Genomic DNA, 20,092 nt, shown 5'->3' with positions numbered 1-20,092 from the left:
GGCAGCTCCAGTGTGTGAGTAGAAAATGAAATCCAGAAAATTGATTCATATTCCAAAGCCACCATCTTCTTCCAGCTGGTACAACGTTTTTTTTTTCATTCTCTTTTAATATGCCCTTTGAAATAATTCCTCCCTTTATTTTAGAATCAGAAAAACATAAAAGTCTCAGGCTTTATTGCAAAAAAACCCAAAAATAGATTTTGCAAACTTCAAACATCTACACAGAGTAGGCTATTGAGTGTAGTACCAGCTATCATCAGGTTCAAGAAACCCAAGTAGTGTTTAATAAGAAGTGAGCATACGCAAACATGAATGTTAAAGTACTGATAAAGCTACCAGCTTGATCCTATTAAAGATGATCATCTTGAGAAAGCTTCCTTGGAAGAACTGAATTCTTCAGGTGCCTTTAGGTGAGTCATTGCATATTCTTCTCTTTTGTGAAGCAGTTTATTGAAAACATTGTAGTGTGATCCAGGCAAAAGTACCCCATTGAGCTGTCTCACCTGAACTGTCATGCTCAGCAGGCAGGGCAAGGCTTTACACCCAAGCGACTTCCTATTGGAATGCCCTTTTAGCTTTATCAGATGTGTGACAGTGTGAAACTACTGCCCAGTTACCTCCTTGCTATTTGGCTGAGCTGATGCATTGAGCACCCCAAAGACCTGGCCCAAGACAGTGTTTACAGGTGATATCTGAGGAGCATAAAGTCCTGCAGGCGGAGCTTGTATGCGACACCAAGGCATGGCCATGTCTTTAAAATGGCCTTTTTCTCTAATGAATATCATATTTGTAGCTGTGAATCACTGTGCATATTTTACCTGTCAGTGCCTTGTTGTACATCTTGCACATGAAATCCCTTTGGCAAGTTGTGTCTTCTGTGAACCCATCTGTGCCCAACTCAGGGTGGGAGTCAGTAAGATCAGTGAGTTCTTCAGTGTGAGCCCTAAACCCCAGTCTTTTTCCTTCTGCAGGCCATTATTCCAGTGACTGCCTTGCCCAAATGGGTGGCCAGCTGTGTGTCAGGTGCTGTGACCGGTCTGTAGGTGTAGGGTAGGACTTTTGTTGACAAGGACCGGGGTGCGGGGAGCCCTCACTCTCCACAATTCCTGTGGAGCTCCATGTTTTTCCAGACCCAGACGACAGTCAGTTCCCCCCCCCTGCAAATCCAGCCCTGCTGACAGACGATGCTGTTGCCAGCTGGCACGGTTCTATTATGACTTTATTATTAATCAGGTTTTGTCAGTTTTCTATTGCTCAGCCTGTCTTGTTCTCAGCAACACAGCTGCCAGGGCCCCCAGTGGGGTGAGGGGACTATCGTTTTCCACACCTCTTTTTCCACATCTCCTGAGGAGAGCAAACCCACCCAGGGCCTCCAGCTTCATGGGTGAGGGGATGTGGCAGTATCTCTGAGGAAGTGACTTGTGAGGAGCATCCAGCAAATAGCCCATGACAGTTGTGAGCCATGGCACGGCAAGGAGGGAAGTGGATTTGTGTTTTACCTGGAGGAGGAGAGCAAGCAGGCACAGGTAGCCTGGAGGAGGAAGAAACTTGGCTGGTACTGGGGGGACCACTGGAGAGTGCACAGGGAAGGTTTATATTTTCTCAACAACCTCACAGTTTTCCTTTTCTTACCTTCCAAGAAGATGCTGACAGCAGAAGGACAAAGTAACACAGGCAAGAAAACACAATCCTGATGGATGTTTGGGAACCTTCAGGTCTGCGTCCCTTAAAGGAAAGGGCTCAGTGACCAGCAGACTGAGAGTGGTGTGCTTTAATGCCAGCTCTGAGGTCCAAGCTTGTGCTGCTTCTGCTGGTGCAGAGCCTGAGACAGGTGGCCTGAGTCTTTGCTGGAGCCCAGCTGCATATGAGCTGTCACATAAATGCTCCAGACAATACCCACTGGGGAAATGCTGGTGGGTAGACAGTACTTTCAAAAAGATTTTTAATGGCTTGGTAATCAAGTGTATCAAAATCCAACAACAAACCACCTCACTGAGCATGCTGAAAAATTCTCTGTTCTCTGACTTCTCATTGCCTTGTTCCTTGTGAGGTTATTCCTACAAAACTGGGTATAAAATGCTGCCAGCTCTGGTGGTAGTACACAGGTGGAAGTGACCACACAGCTCTGAGGGCAGAAGAATAAAGATCTCTCAGAGGTGATTGTGTGCAAGAAGAAGTGGAATGTGTGCCAGGCAGGCAGTGCTTTCGCCTCCTACCTTCTCTACCCAGAGAAGGCATTGATACTGTCCAAAAATGGTGCTTTCTCTGGCCCGTGGGTGTTCTTTTTTCAAGACTCCTACCACTGACTTAGCTGTGAATTCAGTGGGAGTTAAACCAAATTAGAGCACGTTGGAAAATCCTTTTCAAAATACATAGTCTGCCATTGTAGGGATGCTGAATGGATGCCTTCCAGAGCAGCTCCTAGACCAAGCAGGATCATCATGGAGTGCTTCTGTGAGTGACAGACCCACCCATGGGACACAAATGGAAGGCAGGGTGGGAGAAGTGTGGGTGCTGACCCGTTACGGGGAGAGAATCATGGATATATGTCTGGGAGGTGATCCCATCTCCTCCTCCTCACAACTTTCCCCTGGAACAAAATCTATCAAAACCCTGTGGCTCCAGAAAATCCATTTGTTGCTGGCTTGGAGCCAGTCCAATCAAGAAATGCTCCTTTGCAATCCTAGTAGCAGCATGAAATACTCACTCCAGTTTTGCTCATAAACTGTTTTGGATTAGCTGCAGATAATTGTGCTGACTGTTCAGTGGCAGCCTCTCTGCATACTTAGCCATATTTGCATGTAGCAAGGAGTATTGGACCACAAACAAGGATATTTCCTTATTACTTTCCAATATGTCTGATTTCCTCTCATCCAAGCACTGAAGCAAATCCAGCATGAATGGTTTAAGAATTAATTGTCTATCAAGGAGTAGAAGCAGGCAGATTATGGAAATCCTGCTTGCATTATCTTTGGAGAAATGGCTGTGGACAACCAGTAGTTTCCATACAAGGTTTTTAACTGATCGGTAATCAGACATGGCAAAATCCATCAGCAAATAGCCTGAATTAGTGTACTGGAAAATTAGCTAATAGCTGGAGGTATGCTCCTCTCTGAAATTATTCTTTCTGTGATTTGACAACTCTAGTAATCCAGTTGCTGTAAGTTTTATTTCATATTTATCTTTCTGTGAGGATGTGTTTTAATGCTTGTTTTAACTTGCTGCCTTCTAATGAAGATTATTTATTAATAAAAAAAAAAAAAAAAAGAAGAGGGTGCTTTGCAAACTAGGTTTATTTCATAGTAAGGAAAGCCAGGGTAAGGTACTCCTCATGTCATGTGCTGGAAGGAGGGGTGGCCAAGGGGGTGGTCTCCACAGGAAAACATCCCACCACATACCTGTGGCAGGGGCAGACATTACTTCTGCAGAGGGAAGGGGACTCTGGGGAAATGTTGCTGCATAACCTGTTTTTCAGGTTTTTTTAGGCACTGTTACTTTTAATTTTATAATGTTGTTCCTCAACTCTCTGTAGTGTCTGACAGTGTGTATGGAGGGGGTGCATATGTACTCATCTGCTTTCCTGCATGAGAGAATCTGTTTAAAATTCCTTTTTGAGTTGCCCAAAGGAACATAATGACTAACTGGTGAATAATCTAGTAAATTAGATCTTTCAGGAATCATTTTATGATATGAGAATTTGAAAATCTGAACAAACACATGCTGAATTAAAGAACTTTCGGGGGGGGGGGGTGTTGCCAGAAGGACTATAGTTAGTTACAAATCTGCATTTCTCTCTGATTACAAATTAAAGCAGAGATATCCTTTAATTTGCAAAGGGAAAGAACGAAGCACTGATGTAAACCAGCATTTCTGACAGAGCTGTTCTGTGCTAGACGCGTGGAGGATGGCTCTGCTTGGGTAGAATCTCCTGCCTGGCAGTTATGGGGAGGCTGTGCACTGGGTCACGAGACCACTTTATGAAGGTTATTTCTTTTTAAGGCACAGTGGTCACACTTCCAGTCCTTTTTGCTGTTTTCCAGATTCCAGTGTCTGAAGTATATTCCTGATAACTACCATGGGAAGAGCCATGGTGGTAGTGATGCCTTTGTATTCCCTTGAGGGAAAAAAAAAGCCAAAAAAAGCATGTTGAAGCAGTAACTGAGTTGTATTTTTTAATTCTTCAATGATTGCCTCAAGTAGGTGAGAGCAAATCTCAGATAATGGGTCCAGAAAAATAATACCATTAAGGGCATGCACTCAATAATTCCTAATAGAAATATCTAGGTTTATCTGCTTTCAAATGATACTCCACTGCCTTGCTATTTAAACAATGAAACAAAAAAACCAGAGATGCGGAGCTGCCAACATTTCTTTCCTACTCAGATTCTAATGCCAATACAGGTTATTTGTATGCAATTCCTCTCCTTGCAAGTGTTATAAATGATTAAGAGCCGATCCAAAATCAAGGAATTTATGTAACAATTTCTAAGATCGATTTTGAAATGCCACAATAAATCAGGACAACATCAATCGAATGCTGGGTGGACAGTGGAACAGCAACAAGGGTGCCTTACAATCTTGCCCACAAATGCTGGGTCTCGTGTACGGTTTTTATACAGTTTTTCTGCCCGGAGGCAATGTCCATTGAAAAGTCCAAATATTCATGCACTCCTTTATTTCCAAGTGGGGTTTGAAAGGATTTCTTGGTGGAATGCAAAGATGTCCCAAAAATCCTCCTAAAATCTTCTCTTTGGGGTGCTGATTCAATCATCTTCCAGATCTTCCACCAAGATTGATATCAGATCTTGAGTAGCTGTGAAGTGTGGTCCACCCTTGATGAATGGGCCATCTCCAGACTAGCTTTACCATTTCTGTTGCAAATTTTGTGGTTTTCACAGCTGAACAATGGACTTTAGAATTTTGGAGATGTCCTCCAGTCGCTTCAGAGAATCCAAGTTTTAGTGACAATGTATAACTTTACCAGGTACAATATTTTATATGGGAATTTATACATTGTATCTATTACACAAGTTTTCTCCTTTTCTCCTTGGAAAGAGAAGATTCAGCTGCAGGAGTTTGGCACTTTATTACCCAGGAAGAACACTTGCCATGAGAACAAACTGTCAGTGCTGATATTCCTTTCTTTTGCCAAATGGTAGTCCATTAAAATAAGCAAATGCATCTTCCACGGAAGCAATCTTTTTCAGAGGGAAATGTACATTAAGGTTACTTTCTTTGCCCCACCCTGAGCATGCACAGAGAAGAGGACAGTGCCCAACACTTTATGGATGGCCCCAGAGACAGGCCTTGTTTGTGGTTATTTTCCTGGGAGGCAGTTGGACGGCAACTGGGAGTGATAAAAACCCTGAGAGAGTTCAGTTCGGGATTAATGAATCCCTGTAAGAAAGTGCGAGACAAAGGTATATCCAACATTCAAGCACAACAGAAGCAGCCATGCACATAATGCCCAATCAGTCCTCTCCGCATGTGCCTTCATTTGTTTTTCACCGCACAGAAAATTCAGGGTTAGTCCAAACTGGGGCCTTGCTGAAGGCAAAGGCCAGGTCAGGGTCATTATATTTGCCCATGGAACAAACCATATGACCAGAGGAAACGACCACAAGTTGTGCCACAGGAGCACAAGATTGGAGCCTTTCAGAAAAAGGATTTCAGGCTTGGGAACAGGCTGCCCAGGGAAATGGCTGAGTCACCACTCCCAGAGAGATTTGAAAGTCATGTGGATGTGGCATTTGGGGATGCGGCTGATTGGTGGAGTAGGCAGTGTTGAGTTGGCAGCTGCACTGTGTGATCTTCAGGGTCTTTTCCAAGCTGGACGAGTCAGAGATTTAACTGTAGCTCATCATGGAGTGAAGGCTTGGACTCAATGATCCTCAAGGCTGCCTTGCAACATGGATATGTATGAGATTGCCAAGGAAGGCCAGCTGATAAGAAGGACAAAGGAAAGAGCAAGAGAAGTTCTTTGAAGAAGATTCACTCACTTAAGTCTGCCTTAAGCAGTCCACCAGGGCCACTCTGAGTGGCTGAGCTGGGGACAAAGGGCGGGGCTGGCCTGGCTGTTCTGTACTGTGACACCTGTGACATCACGGGGGACATGTCACAATGGGGGTGGCTATAGAAGACCCCAGCATGTAAGGCTGGCCCTGTATTGTTCGGGCAAGCGGTGAGTGCACATGTGGCGGGGAGGCTGGGCTGGGGACAAGTCACAGAGGCTGCAGCTGGGCTTGGGCTCTCCCCCTGCATGCAGGGACAGCCCCTCATGGCAGAGCCTTGGGCAGGGCACCGCGGTGCTGCTGCTGCTGCTCTTGCTTGGGCTGTAGGACAGGCCACACTGCCTGCCTGCTATCGGGGGCCCTGTCCTTTGTGCCCCCAGATCCCTGGCATTGCTGTCCCTGCTTATCCCCACTGCCTGCTGCGTCCCTGCCAGCGCCATTGAAGGCCTTCTCTCCCTCCTTCTGCAGACCATGGATACCTGGGTATTGTGGTTCTTGCTCTTGCAAAGTATACTCCAGTACCCACAGCCCGTGGGTGATGGCTTGGACGAGGTGACATGTCTGCTGGTGGAGGCACGTGCAAAGTTCCAGGAAGAGGAGAAAATTCGTCTGGAGCACGAGGTGGAGCAGCTGGTCCTGAAGCAGGTTGCCAGGGCCTGGGGAGACCTGCTCTGGTCTGCCTTGCAGCACTGGCAGGTTTGGGTTCATGCTGGGCTCCTGCTCCATCTCTTGGCCCTGTGGTACATCTGGAGGAAAAGGAGCCTGAGGAGAGAGGAGGGTGCAGAAGGAAATGGAGGTGCAAATGAAGAGGAAGGCAGAAACGTGGATGCAAACGAAGAAGCTGCTGGAAATGAAGAAGGCAATGATGAGAATGGGCAGGAAAACCACAATGATGATGGCAATGCCCAGCAAGGCAACAATGTTGCTGAAAATGAAGTCGCTAATGGTGATTTTGACTATGACATGGGAAGATGGGTGATGGAGCGCATTCAGTGGCCTGTACAGGACCTGGAGAAAGGATGCCAGTGGACAACTGCCCTGATGGAAAAGTTTGCAATTTACTTTCGACTCATCTTGTCCAACAGTTTCCACCCAGTCCTGAAACCAGCCATTGGGGTGGGCAGTGCCTTCGAAGGTTGGAGTCCCCGTGAGCAGGATGTTGTGTACCAGGTGCTCATCCCCATGACTCCTCCGCGAGGGCACAGCTTCCACATGGAGCTGGATACTGCAAGGCAGACGCACATGAGGAACTTCCGCATCCGCGTACAGCAGGAGTGCACCTGCTCAAGGGAGCAGTGGGGTACGAAGATGCTATGCTTCCTGCACCACCCTGAGGAGGAGCTGAGGAGCAATCAGGATCCCAGCCTCCTTCACACCCTGTGCACGGACTCCTACCTGGACGTGCAGAAAACTGCCCGCTGGTTCTGCCAGCTGGTCAAGGCAATCTGGCCGGCTTTGCCTCAGGCACACAACTGGCATTTAGTGCTGCTGCCCTCCACACGTTCCTGCCAGTTCAAGGTGAGCAATGGCAAAGAAAGCTACTGCATTGAGATGCTGTTTGGGGTGCGGCAAGGCAACTCAGACATCTTTGTAAGCAGCCAGCCTAGGCCTTACTACACCTCAAGCACAATCTGGCCAGAGACCTATGCTGTGGCTGAGATGAAGTTCTTCAAGTACATTGCTAGAAAGGCCCCCCCTGACAGCTTGCACCTGAAATGCCTGCAGTTCTTCACCCGTCTTCAGCTGGGCTCAGGTTTTTCTACCTATACAACAAAGACCATTGTTATGCACCTCCTGAGCATCTTACCCCTGTCACGGTGGTGCAGGAGACATTTCGTGAGGCGACTGATAGATATCAGCGAGAGCCTGCACACATGTGTAGAAGTGAGGTGCCTCAACCACTTCATTGAGGGCAACCTGAGGCTTCCTGCGGGGATCATTTTGCCCCCACATGTCCTAACAGCCGGGAATTACAATCTCTTCCATGACCTGGTGATGGATCCGGTTGCCCACTCCCAGGCAATTAGTCAGCACGTGGATCTGCATGACTGGCTGTCACAAATCATCAACAAAGAACAGTGAAAGAGGATCTCCTACACAGAACTGTGCTTGTGAGGCTCACATCTGGTGGCAGAGAAGCACCTCACAGTTGGCAGAGAAGCACCTCACAGTACATGGGAAAAAGAGGGCAGAATGTGGGATACAGAGAGGCTAGGGAAAACACTGCCTAGCTGCTCTTACGCCATCAGCAGCAACAGCAGTGTTGTCTCAACACTCTGCCCAGCACTGCATCCAGCGATGACAAGGTTGGCTCCAAAGATCAAGGACCATGCAAGAGGAAACACTCTTATTCCTCTTTTGGCTCTCTGGGGTCTGTGTGGAGAACCAACAGCCCGGTGAGAAGCTGATACAGACCTGAGTGTGCAGCACATGGAGAAGGAAGGCACTGCTCCATCGGGAGTGTCAGTTGCTGCCATGCCTTTCGTCCAGAGTAAAAGCACACTTGGGGAGTCCAAGCTGATGTAGCTGAGGAGGCCATGGCCAGGGCACTTGTGAGACAGAGTCCCATCACCACCAGAAGTGTGAGTGCCCCCACCTCCTTCTTAGAGTTCATTTTCCCTCCGAGAACTTCACCTTGTGCAAAGATGCCGATCTCAGAATCCCAGATGAGTGAATGTTGGAAAGGAGCAGTGGTGGCATCATCTGGTTCAGGCCTGCTCCAGCAGAATCTTCCTGATGTGCATCCACATGGGTGTGGATTATCTCTGTTGAGGGAGACTCCACAATCTCTGGGCACTGCCCAGGATCAGTCGCTGGATGGTGTTTCTCCTCGTCCCTGGATGTCAAACATTTAGGTCAGCATTGTACCAACTGTGTCACAGCTGACCTGAAATTTTCTATATATAAGGATCTAGTTCTTAAAGCTTTTTGATTGCCATATAAAAAAATAAAATCAGAAAAACCAAAATACTAATATAAATCATATATTAGTATATATGGAATATGTAATGTATATATAGAAGTATATAGGTATATATGGAATTATGTAAATCATATATATCTATCTCTTCATATGGAAGATATGAAATATGTTATTAGTATATCATGATTGTCTTGGTTTAGATAGACAGGTATCTGCCAGGGAGGGTTGGAGTCTCCCTTAAAATGTAAGCCCCTCTCCCCCTTTTCCAAATTATCATAAATTTGCAATTAAAAGAGGCTGTCAGGCAAAGATTTTTGGGAATAGGTATAGCAGTTCTTTACTAGGGATATAAAAATACAGGTGTTGTAGTACAGAAGAATAAGCAGACAAATAAACCAGAAATCTTAGAAAACCCTGACAGAGTCAGAAATACAACCTGACACTCTGTTGGTCAGGGTGTTGGAAGCAGTCCAAAGTAAGCCCTCCTGGAGTGGCAGATGTGGTTCTGTTGGAGATGGTCTCGTTGAAGAAAAAGGGTCCAGTAATGGTGAGATGGGTCTGGTCTTCCTCCAGGGATCCGGTGGAAAAACTGGATACCTAGTGGGACCGTGGCTCCTTTTTAATCTAGGTTAAGATGGTTTGGCTCCTCTTCCCTGTGTGGAGCAGTTTACAATAGTGCACTGTAATGTGTAATGTCATTGATGAGCTCTTAATGGTCCATTAGCAGCAGACATTCCCATGGAAGTAGTGAAACAATGAAGAGAGATAAGTAGCACTTCACCATCTGATAAGTGACACTGACCCATTTGGGCAAAGATAAGCAATTCTGCTCCACCCAGGTGGAATAGAATAATATGTTCTTTACAAAACCCATGACATTATCCACCCCTTATTCTATTACCATCTGCATCATACTTAACACAATGAACCTTTACACTTAATTTTCACATAGGATTAGGTTTCCTTGTGGTACACAACTGATTTCTCCACCTTTTTTGCGTTACTCACCAAGTGTAACCAGGTCCTTGAGCAAAAACAATCTCACGAATGGGTTCACATTTGCCTGAGGTAGGGTTAATCCAAACAGTCTTTCCTAAAATACTTTTCATGTGTACCACAGGGACTTTATTTCCATCTACTGTGTGCAAGGGTTCAGACTGGGCAGGACCAGCTTGATTGACAGATCTTCGAGTGTTGACTATTCATGTGGCTTTTGCTAAGTTAATTTCTTAATTTTGAAGGATATCTCTCCAAGTGCTTTCAGGGCAGTCTTTAGTAGTCCATTGCACTGTTCAACTTTCCCGGCAGCCAGTGCATGATAAGGAATGTGATATATCCATTCAATGCCATGCTCTCTAGCTCAGGTCTTGATAAGGCTGTTCTTGAAATGGGTCCTATAGTCCGACTCGATTCTCTCAGGGGTGCCATGTCTCCACAGGACTTGTTTTTTCAGGCCCAGGATGGTGTTCCGGACAGTAGCGTAAAGCACAGGGTAGGTCTCTAACTATCCAGTGGTGGCTTCCACCATGGTTAGCACATAGCGCTTGCCTGACGGGTTTGGGGAAGGGTGATATAGTCAATTTGCCAGGCTTCCCTATACTTGTATTTGGACCACCGCTCACCATACTATAAGGGTTTCACCTACTTGGGTTGCTTGATTGCAGCACATGTCTCACAGTCATGGATAACCTGAGAAATACTGTCCATGGTTAAATCCACCCCTCGGTCTCGGGCCCACTTATAGGTGGCATCTTTGCCTTGATGACCTGAGGCATCATGGGCCTTTCGGGCTAGGAACAACTCTCCCTTGTGTTGCCAATCTAAATCTATCTTTGACACCTCTTTCTTTGCAGCCTGATTTACCTGCTCATTGTTTTGGTGCTCCTCATTAGCCCGACTCTTGGGGACATGGGCATCTACATAGTGGACTTTCATAGGCAGCTTCTCTACTTGAGTGGCAATGTCCTTCTATTCATCAGCAGCCCAGACTGGTTTTCTCTTACACTGCCAGTTGGCCTTTTTCCACTTTTCTAGCCAGCCCTACAGAGCATTGGCTATCATCCACGAATCAGTGTAGAGGTAGAACTTTGGCTACTTTTCTCTTTCAGCAATGTCTAAGGCCAATTGAACAGCTTTGAGTTCAGCAAGTTGACTCGATCCCCCTTCTCCTTCAGTGGCTTGTGTGACCTGTCGTGTGGGGCTCCATACGGCTGCTTTCTACTTGTGGTTCATCTTTATGATGCAATAGGAACCATCAGTGAAAAGAGCATAGCGTGTTTCTTCCGCTGGCAGTTGGTTGTACGGAGGAGCTTCTTCAGCTCTTGTCACTTGTTCTTGCTCCTCTACTGTGAGACCAAAGCTTTCACCTTTTGGCCAGTTGGTAATTACTTCCAAAATCTCAGGGCGATTTGGGTTTCCAATGCGGGTGCGCTGTGTGATAAGGGCAATCCATTTGCTTCATGTGGCATCAGTGGCATGGTGGGTAGAGGGAACCTTGCTTTTAAACATCCACTCCAGCACTGGTAGTCGGGGTGCCAGGAGGAGTTGTGCTTCCATGCCAATTACTTCTGAGGCAGCTTGAACTCCTTCATAGGCAGCTAAGATTTCCTTCTCTGTGGGAGTGTAGTTGGCTTCGGACTCTGTGTAACTTCTGTTCCAGAATCCCAGTGGTCGGCCTCGGGTCTCCCCAGGCACCTTCTGCCAAAGGCTCCAGGACAAACCGTTGTTCCCAGCTGCGGAGTAAAGCACATTCTTCACTTCTGGTCCCGTCCTGTCTGGGTCAAGGGCTACTGCATGAGCAGTCTCTTGCTTGATCTGAACAAAAGCTTGTTGTTGTTCAGGGCCCTAGTGAAAATCGTTCCTCCTGCGGGTAACCAGGTGGAGGGGGCTCACAATATGGCTGTATTCTGGAATGTGCATTCTCTAAAAGCCTATGGCACCTAGGAAAGCTTGTGTTTCCTTCTTTTTGGTCGGTGGACACATTGCTGTGATCTTGTTGATGATCTCAGTGGGAATCTGCTGCCGTCCATCCTGCCACTTTACTCCTAGGAACTGGATTTCTCGAGCAGGTCCCTTGACTTTGCATTTCTTGATGGCAAAACCGGCTTCCAGGAGAATCTGGATGATCTTTTTTCCTTTCTCAAAAACTTCAGCTGCAGTCTTCCCCCACACAATGATGTCATCAATGTACTGTAGATGTTCCGGAGCTTGACATTTCTCCAGTGCAGCCTGGATCAGCCCATGGCAGATGGTGGGGCTGTGTTTCCACCCCTGGGGCAGCCGGTTCCAGGTGTACTGCACGCCCCTCCAGGTGAAAGCAAACTGAGGCCTGCATTCTGCAGCCAGAGGAATGGAGAAAAATGCATTGGCAATGTCAATAGTGGCATACCACCTCGCTGCCTTGGGCTCCAGTTCATACTGAAGTTCCAGCATGTCCGGCACAGCAGCGCTCAGCGGTGGAGTCACTTCATTCAATGCATGATAGTCCACAGTTAGTCTCCATTCTCCGTCAGACTTGCGCACAGGGCAGATGGGGCTGTTGAAGGGTGAGTGGGTTTTGCTGACTACCCTTTGGCTCTCCAGCTCACGGATCATCTTGTGGATGGGGATCACGGCATCTTGATTTGTCCCATACTGCCGACGGTGCACCGTTGAGGTGGCAACAGGTACTTGTTGTTCTTCTACCTTCAGGAGTCCCACTGCAGATGGGTTCTCTGATAGTCCCGACAAGGTGTTCAACTGCTTGATGTTTTCTGTCTCTACAGCAGCTATTCCAAAAGCTCATCTGAGTCCTTTAGGGTCTTTATAATAGCCATGCCTGAGGAAGTCTATGCCCAGAATACACGGAGCCTCTGGGCCGGTCACAATTGGAAGTTTCTGCCACTCTTTCCCGGTCAGGCTCACCTCGGCTTCAACCAGAGTCAATTCCTGTGATCCCCCCGTCACCCTGGCAATGGAATTCGGTTCTGCCCCCACATGTCCCGATGGCATTGGAGTACACTGTGACCCAGTATCTACTAAAGCTTCATATTTTTGTGGCTCTGATGTGCCAGGCCATCGAATCCACACAGTCCAAAAACTCGATTTTCCCGTGCCTCTTCCTGGCTAGAGGCAGGGCCCCTCTAGCACTGGTTATTATTCCCTTCTTGGACATACATGGTAGAGGTTCCTTCGTGGGAATCCGACACAGCATTCCTACCTCCGTAATACCTGGCAGCCAACTCATGGGAGGCTGAGGCTACCTTCATTCTAGTGGAACTCCCTCTGTTAGTGTTTCTCTCTTTGAGCTCACGTATCCGTGCTACCAGGACAGAAGTGGGTTTCCCATGCCACGCTCCCATGTCCTCCCCATGGTCCTGCAGATAAAACCACAGGTCAGCTCGAGGTGTGTGCCCTCTCTCTCTCGCTGGGGGATGTTGGGCTCTGATTCTGGGGCCTGTGACTCGCACCGGTGCTACATGGGAACTGTTCCTTCTCATCTCCTCTCTCATTTTCCTTATCTCCTCTTTGAGTTCTTTCACCACCGCACAGACATGAGCCTGCATTGGGCCACTGATCATACTTTCATAATTTCTGAGCTTGTTGGCAACAGAACCCACTGTCTCTTGGTTATCCTCGGCCTTAACTGTTGGGATGAATGTGGTGTATTGAGATGGTCCATGAGTTGCCAGATTCCACAACATGTGCCTTGTGCATCTAATCTTGTCAGGGTCATTATCATGCTGTCCGGTCCTCCCAAAAAGTACTTCCAATACTGCCACTTCTCTCAACTGTTGAATTCCTTCCTTAAGGGTCTTCCAGCGCATTCTATTGTTGTGCTCTTGCATTCTGTCTCTGTGGACAAATCTCTCTTTCACACTCATTAGAAGTCGTTCCCAAAGGGAAAGGGGCCTTTGCTCTCTTACAAATACTTGATTTATACCTGAGTCCTGGGTTAAGGGTCCCAAATTCCTTGCTTCAGCACTATCCAGTTGTACGCCTGTACCCATAAGGTCCCAGACTCGAAGTAGTCAGGCTGTATAAGCCTCACGTCCTCGTTGTACAATATCTTTTTGCAGATTACATAGACTTTCATACAACAGGGACTTAGTGATGATCTCAACCTGTGGCTCTTCTGTGGATTGTGAGGGCACTCCTTTCGTATCCTTAATACCAGGATCTGACGATTTCACTTTAGACTTCCTTGTTTCCACAGGGGCGACTGCTGCTGGCTGTGGCTGCCCTTGTGGTTCAGCTGGAACCTGGAGAGTTGTAACGTCTGTGGGTTCCACTGCTGCACCATCAGTCTCTGCCTTCTCGGGGCAGGGGGAGGGTTTTTCATGAGCTGGGGAAATGTACACCCTCAGCATCTGGCCCATCTCATGCATCTCTTTTACCAGAACCTCAACCCAGTCCGGGTGGGTCCTTTCTGAGGCAGGCTGTGGGGCAGAGTCAGGCTCTGGGGTATCATCCCTATTCTGTGGGGTAGGTATCAGGGTGGTTATCCAGGTCAATCTTCCCTTATCTCTGAATGCTAAATAGAATACGCCTATTAGCAGCACCAGCCATTGTATGATATCATTAGCATTCAGAGAGGATTTAAACCCTTCAAAAACTGGTGGGGCAGACCCAAAGTGGTGGGTAAAGGGTTGGGAAAAAAACTCCCCTGGTGTAATTTCTTCACAGTAGGTACCATTGTTAAAGTAACTCCAAAAACACACAGTTAGTGTACGATAACCCTAAATCCATGTGCCTGCCTTCCAGAGGAAATTAAAAATCCATGAGTTCTTCACCTTATTAAGCCACAAAATAAACTGGATGACAGTGACAGTAGCTTTAGTTATGGGGCCCAAATTTAGATAAGGGCTTGCAAATGGCAGAAATGCAGCCACAACCACGTGCCACCCAAACCAGGGAAAACTGGACTACATGATGCTGTCCAACAAGGCTTCTGTACACAAGAACTTGGGTCACCAAAGAACTGCTATTCCTTTTTCTTCTCAATGCCCTCTAGCCTCACGTTGGGCGCCAAAATCTGTCTTGGTTTAGATAGACAGGTATCTGCCAGGGAGGGTTGGAGTCTCCCTTAAAATGCAAGCCCCTCTCCCCCTTTTCCAAATTATCATAAATTTGCAATTAAAAGGCAGTCGGGCAAAGATTTTTGGGAATAGGTATAGCAGTTCTTTACTCGGGATATAAAAATACAGATGTTGTAGTACAGAAGAATAAGCAAACAAATAAACAAACAAGAAATCCTAGAAAACCCTGACAGAGTCAGAAATACAACTTGACACCCTGTTGGTCAGGGTGTTGGAAGCAGTCCAAAGTAAGCCCTCCTGGAGTGGCAGATGTGGTTCTGTTGGAGTAGAGATGGTCTCGTTGAAGAAAAAGGGTCCAGTAATGGTGAGATGGGTCCAGTCTTCCTCCAGGGATCCGGTGGAAAAACTGGATACCTAGTGGGACCGTGGCTCCTTTTTATCTAGGTTAAGATGATTTGGTTCCTCTTCCCTGTGTAGAGCAGCTTACAATAGTGCACTGTAATGTGTAATGTCATTGATGAGCTCATCAATGACATTACACATTACACATTAATGGTCCATTAGCAGAAGACATTCCCATGGAAGTAGTGAAACAATGAAGAGAGATAAGTAGCACTCCACCATCTGATAAGGGACACTGATCCATTTGAGCAAAGATAAGCAATTCTGCTCCACCCAGATGGAATAGAATAATATGTTCTTTACAAAACCCATGGCAATGATAAAAATGATTCTTAAGGGTTGAATATGTACTTACGTTTAAACAACACAATATAGCACATGTTTAGTGTCACTATCTCTTGTGAAACGTATGAATGGTCTGAGTGCATTTAGATCTGGAAAGATTTTTATGAAATAGATGTATTTCTACCATTTTTAACATATGTATTACATATGTGACATATATATAATACATGTTACATAGACGGTATTCTTTTTTTAAATGCAATTAAAGCCATAGATTGCGTCCCTGTCTGTTGAGGTCGCTTGATTATGTTCTATACTTAGTGCATTTCTTAGTGGCAAGACAGAAACTGCTTTGCTCTTGATTCAATAAACTACAATATTGCAGAATCTGGATCGTGCAAGACTTTCTTGATCCCAAGCTCACCTAGAGTATTGGTAAATCTCACCAATTGTGAATCTGGGCTAGTGAACTCTGTCCTTGAAGTCAGCCAGACTGACAGTGCTGAATCGGTTCTAATGAGAAATGAAGGCCAGTTGCCCCCGGCCCCTGTAATGACAGAGAATCACAGAACAGCTTGGCTTGGAAGGGTCCTTAGAAATGGTCTCGTTCCAGCCCTGATGCCAAGGGCAGGGCCTCCTTCCACTAGGCCGCATTGCTGCAAGCCCCGTCCAGGCCAGCCTGGAGCACTGCCAGGACTCCAGGGGCAGCCCCAGCTGCTGTGGGCAGCGTGGGCCAGGGCCTCAGCAGTGTCAGAGGCAGGAATTTCTCCCACATCTGCAGCCTGACCCTGCCCTCTGTCAGTGGGAAGCCACTGGCCCTTGTGCTGTCCCTGCCGGGCCTTGTCCCCATCTCCTCTGCTGGGCTGGTGCAGGGACTGTAAGGCAAGCAGGAAGGTGTCCCCGGAGCAGGCCTTGGAGAGCACCAGGGCCAGGAGTGGCACCATGAGGCCAGCAAGAGGGGCCTGGTGTGGTCGTCGGGGCAGGTGGGCACAGGGCAGGCGTTGAGGCCTTGCCAGCTGGAGCTGGAAGCTCTGGAGTGCGGCTGGCAGAGGGCCGTGGGGGATCCGTGCAGCAGCAAGGACACTCCAGGGGTTCTGGATGTGTTAGAAACCAGAGTGGAGCTTGAGAATGGGCACTGAGGAATTAGGGCATCTCCCTGTGTGTAAAAAATTTCAAGACACCTGAGGTTTATGTTTGGAAATGGTACAGAGGAGTCTTGTAATGTTCTTGGAATAAAGGGAGAGGCCATGGGCCATTTCCCATGGGGTGTCTCTAATTGTTGAGACCCAGGAGAAGGGCGCAGCCTCCTTTTTTGTCCTAATTCCTAGGTGCATCACTCTTTTCCTTCCCCCACTGCGTGAGCTACTTGCAAGGTACAGACTTCCCAAATTGCCTAGTCTGTGGTCCCCTCTAAAATGCACCCTCTGTTTTACATATATATCACCCTGCAGAAGGGACAGGCAGGGTCACCATCTTTGTAAGGGGAGTTTCCAGTCTCTAAAGCTTAATGCTGGTGCTGATGGACTTGAGTGTTTTTGGGTAGGAACCAGGAGGAAGGCCACCACCAGCCTGTGACTCTTAGAAGTTTTTCTTTGGCGATGCCGAACAGATTTATCTAGTGTCGCCAGTAGGGACACAAAAGAACCACACTCACTCAGGTTCAGAGGTGAGCAGGGAAAGTGGAAGTTTATTATAATTTGTGACTTAAATAGGATTTGGAGTTTGATCAAGGATTGGTAGATGAGAGGAACACCTTTCTGACCCTAGTGGTCAGTTCACCAGTCCGTCACAGACTGGTATGAAAACAATCTACTTGTTTATGTTACATTCGTGAGAGACTTCACTAGAAATATGTAAACAGTCATCAGAAGGCTAAAGAATCAGGGCGACAATCTAGCCTAACTTTTCTTCATCATCTAGCCATTGCAGTCGTGACAGAAGTGACTCCATGTTTATGTTGCCATAGCCAAATTTTATTACGTGCTATTCTTTTTTATCTTTGGAAGTCCGCATGGTTAATTCTGCTTGGCTGAAGTAGTTTCCACCTGGCTAACTGGCCAGTACCTGCCCATGTCCCCCTCGGTCCAGATCTGCTCCCCAGTGGTCCAGACTGGTCAAGTTATATAATTAAAGTAGTTATTACAATGGCCCAGCCTCGTTACGTTATATAATTAAGGTAATTATTACATTTCAGTTTTAAAATTGTAATTTGGATTAATTATATTTGTAAGGCCTCCAGGCCAGCTGTTAGCCACTACAATCAGGCCCTTTCCCCAAAAATTTGTTGTTTTGATTTCATGGATACTTCACAGGCAACTTTGTACATCAGTTGAAACATATATGGGGTGAGAAGCTGTAACACCTGTACTCTCAGAACAGGCAATATGAAATTACACCACAGGGCAAGAATCGCTCTGAACAGGTGACAGAACTGTCATTATGGACATGTTGCAACCCAGATCTCACGGTCATGCTGAATATTTGTGTCCCCCTAGGAAGAATACATGTGTGGCTGTTTGCCCACAACTTGGGATGTGGGCTGGTGGGGAGTGTGGGATCTGCACACAGATGTGGCCCAGAAGTTCAAACCCTTAATGTGTTACTGTCTCCTGCCAGCCAATGGAGAAGGAGTGACTGGGAGTCTTAAAAAGAAATGAAAAAACATATACATTTTAGGGGCAAGTTTCTTTTTAATGAAATTCAATAGTGATTGACTATTTAATTAGGAAATTAAAACTAATTTGGCTGGAAATAGGATTTTGAGGTGAATTGCTGTAAGACAATGCTTTACAGTGTACTAATCTTCTACTCATTTCTCTTCTGGATTTCTTCTGTTTTGTTAGTGCAACAGAAAACTAAATCTCTTCTGTAGAGAGAAATCACCCAGGCAGTGTGGTTGAAATGTGCCTGGAATCACAATCCCCTATTATATCTGAGCTGATTGTGGTACTTTATCAAATTTCTCATGCAAATAGATATTTTCTCCAATATCTGTTTGAAACAGTCGTTGTGTGATTAACTACAGCATTAACAGTGGCAAAGGCAAAAGGGATACAGACATAACCAAAGCCAGTTCTGCCTGTTTGACCTTGTTTTCTTTGGTGCTCAGCCTCTGAAGTGAAAAAAAAAGTCTTTTTCAGAACCTATTCGCTCTCAAGGGCTTAGGCACTGAGTTTTGTCCAGTTCCTTTCCTACTTTTTGGTAAAATGGTGGAAAAAAAATTCCAAGTGCATCTGTTTCCTTAGCCTGTAAACAGATGAACTTTAAAGGCCTTTCAAAAGGTGTTGGCAATTGGAGTTGCTACTTCTGAAGTTTTTGAGATTTTCCAGGTAACATCAGAAACTGTTTATATTCAGTTCACTTGTGTTGCTTTGTAGATTTCTGATTTCCACATAACTTGAATAACAGTGAGAGGCATTGTTGGCATTCAACAAATGACTGCCTCTTCTCACTGCAGGACTATCTCTCCATCTCCAAAAGGACTCCCTTCTGAGTAGATTTAGGCAGGAAAATGTGCTAAAGCACAGCTTTGGATGCCTCAAACACTTCACTCCCATGCTATGGAATCTTTCCAGCTTGTTGGCGTATGCTCAGTTGTAATCCAGGGAAATCACTGCAGCAGCCAAGGGCATATTTCCACGATGATGCCTTATGCCTGAATGAGGACAATCCTTTGGAGTGCTCTCCGAATCTGCTGTCTTATGGAACCGAGTATTTAAAAATGTGCCATGGAAATAATATCTCGATTTGGCTCTCTTTTCTGACTCACTTCTGCAAAATGGCTGGAAGAATGAAATGTTTGCATGCTGACAGATATTACAATCTAAGAAGCTACAACCTGGGAGCCCCAGGCTTTTCTCCCACTAAATTCTCAGGATCTCCTCAGTTCTGTAATGACTGGTAGAAATCTCAGGCACCTGTGGATCAGCATGGAAGTCATTCTGTGAATCCTGACAGCCATCCAGATGACCCCATTCCTAGTCTGGAAGTTGGGGTGAACAGGACCTTGAATCCATGGCATGCCCTTTATGCAATCTGTGTGTTACCAAACATGGATTTTTAAAATTTATTTATTTATTTATGCATATTTTTTTTACCATACACATACATATGTGCAATACAAATACTTCAGATTGATATTTTTCATCTGAAATCAAGGTCAGTTTTTTCCCCTGACTAATAATTGTGAAAGCAGTGAAATTTTGGAACAGGTGGAGCGTATTGAGCTGTAGAGGTTCAAAGAGAGGCAATGATATTCAACTTGGTAGGAAGCAAGGTTTTTTTAACTTCAGCTTTTAGAGTTGTATATAGCTGTTCTTTCTCTGCCTTTCTTCACACTGAGTCTGTGGTTGCCTGAGGCACTGAAGAAAGTCTGAGTATCAGAAACCTGTTCTGCAGGATGAGGAGGATCCTTTAATGGAGACATCTTGATATAATGCCTCCTTCTTTTACAA

At 46.1% G+C, this 20,092-nt stretch overlaps 1 protein-coding gene across 1 annotated transcript; it reads left to right on the top strand.

The window, feature by feature from the left end:
* The first annotated feature begins 6,482 nt into the window (after window positions 1-6,482).
* Window positions 6,483-8,093, top strand: LOC136290334 (inositol 1,4,5-trisphosphate receptor-interacting protein-like 1). Its single transcript, XM_066184680.1, has one exon. The coding sequence runs from the start codon at window positions 6,483-6,485 to the stop codon at window positions 8,091-8,093; it is 1,611 nt and encodes a 536-aa protein (XP_066040777.1).
* Window positions 8,094-20,092: the final 11,999 nt, after the last annotated feature.

This window comes from Chamaea fasciata, unplaced genomic scaffold (assembly GCF_029207755.1).
Source record: "Chamaea fasciata isolate MVZ Bird 193981 ecotype frontalis unplaced genomic scaffold, bChaFas1.0.hap1 SCAF_5, whole genome shotgun sequence".
Taxonomy (NCBI): domain Eukaryota; kingdom Metazoa; phylum Chordata; class Aves; order Passeriformes; family Sylviidae; genus Chamaea; species Chamaea fasciata.
The sequence above is the reverse complement of the archived record's forward strand: the minus strand, read 5'-3'. Positions and strand labels throughout refer to the sequence as shown.

Excerpts from the sequence above, each read along its gene's own strand:
- LOC136290334 (XM_066184680.1), top strand. The coding sequence starts at position 6,483 with ATGGATACCTGGGTATTGTGGTTCTTGCTCTTGCAAAGTATACTCCAG.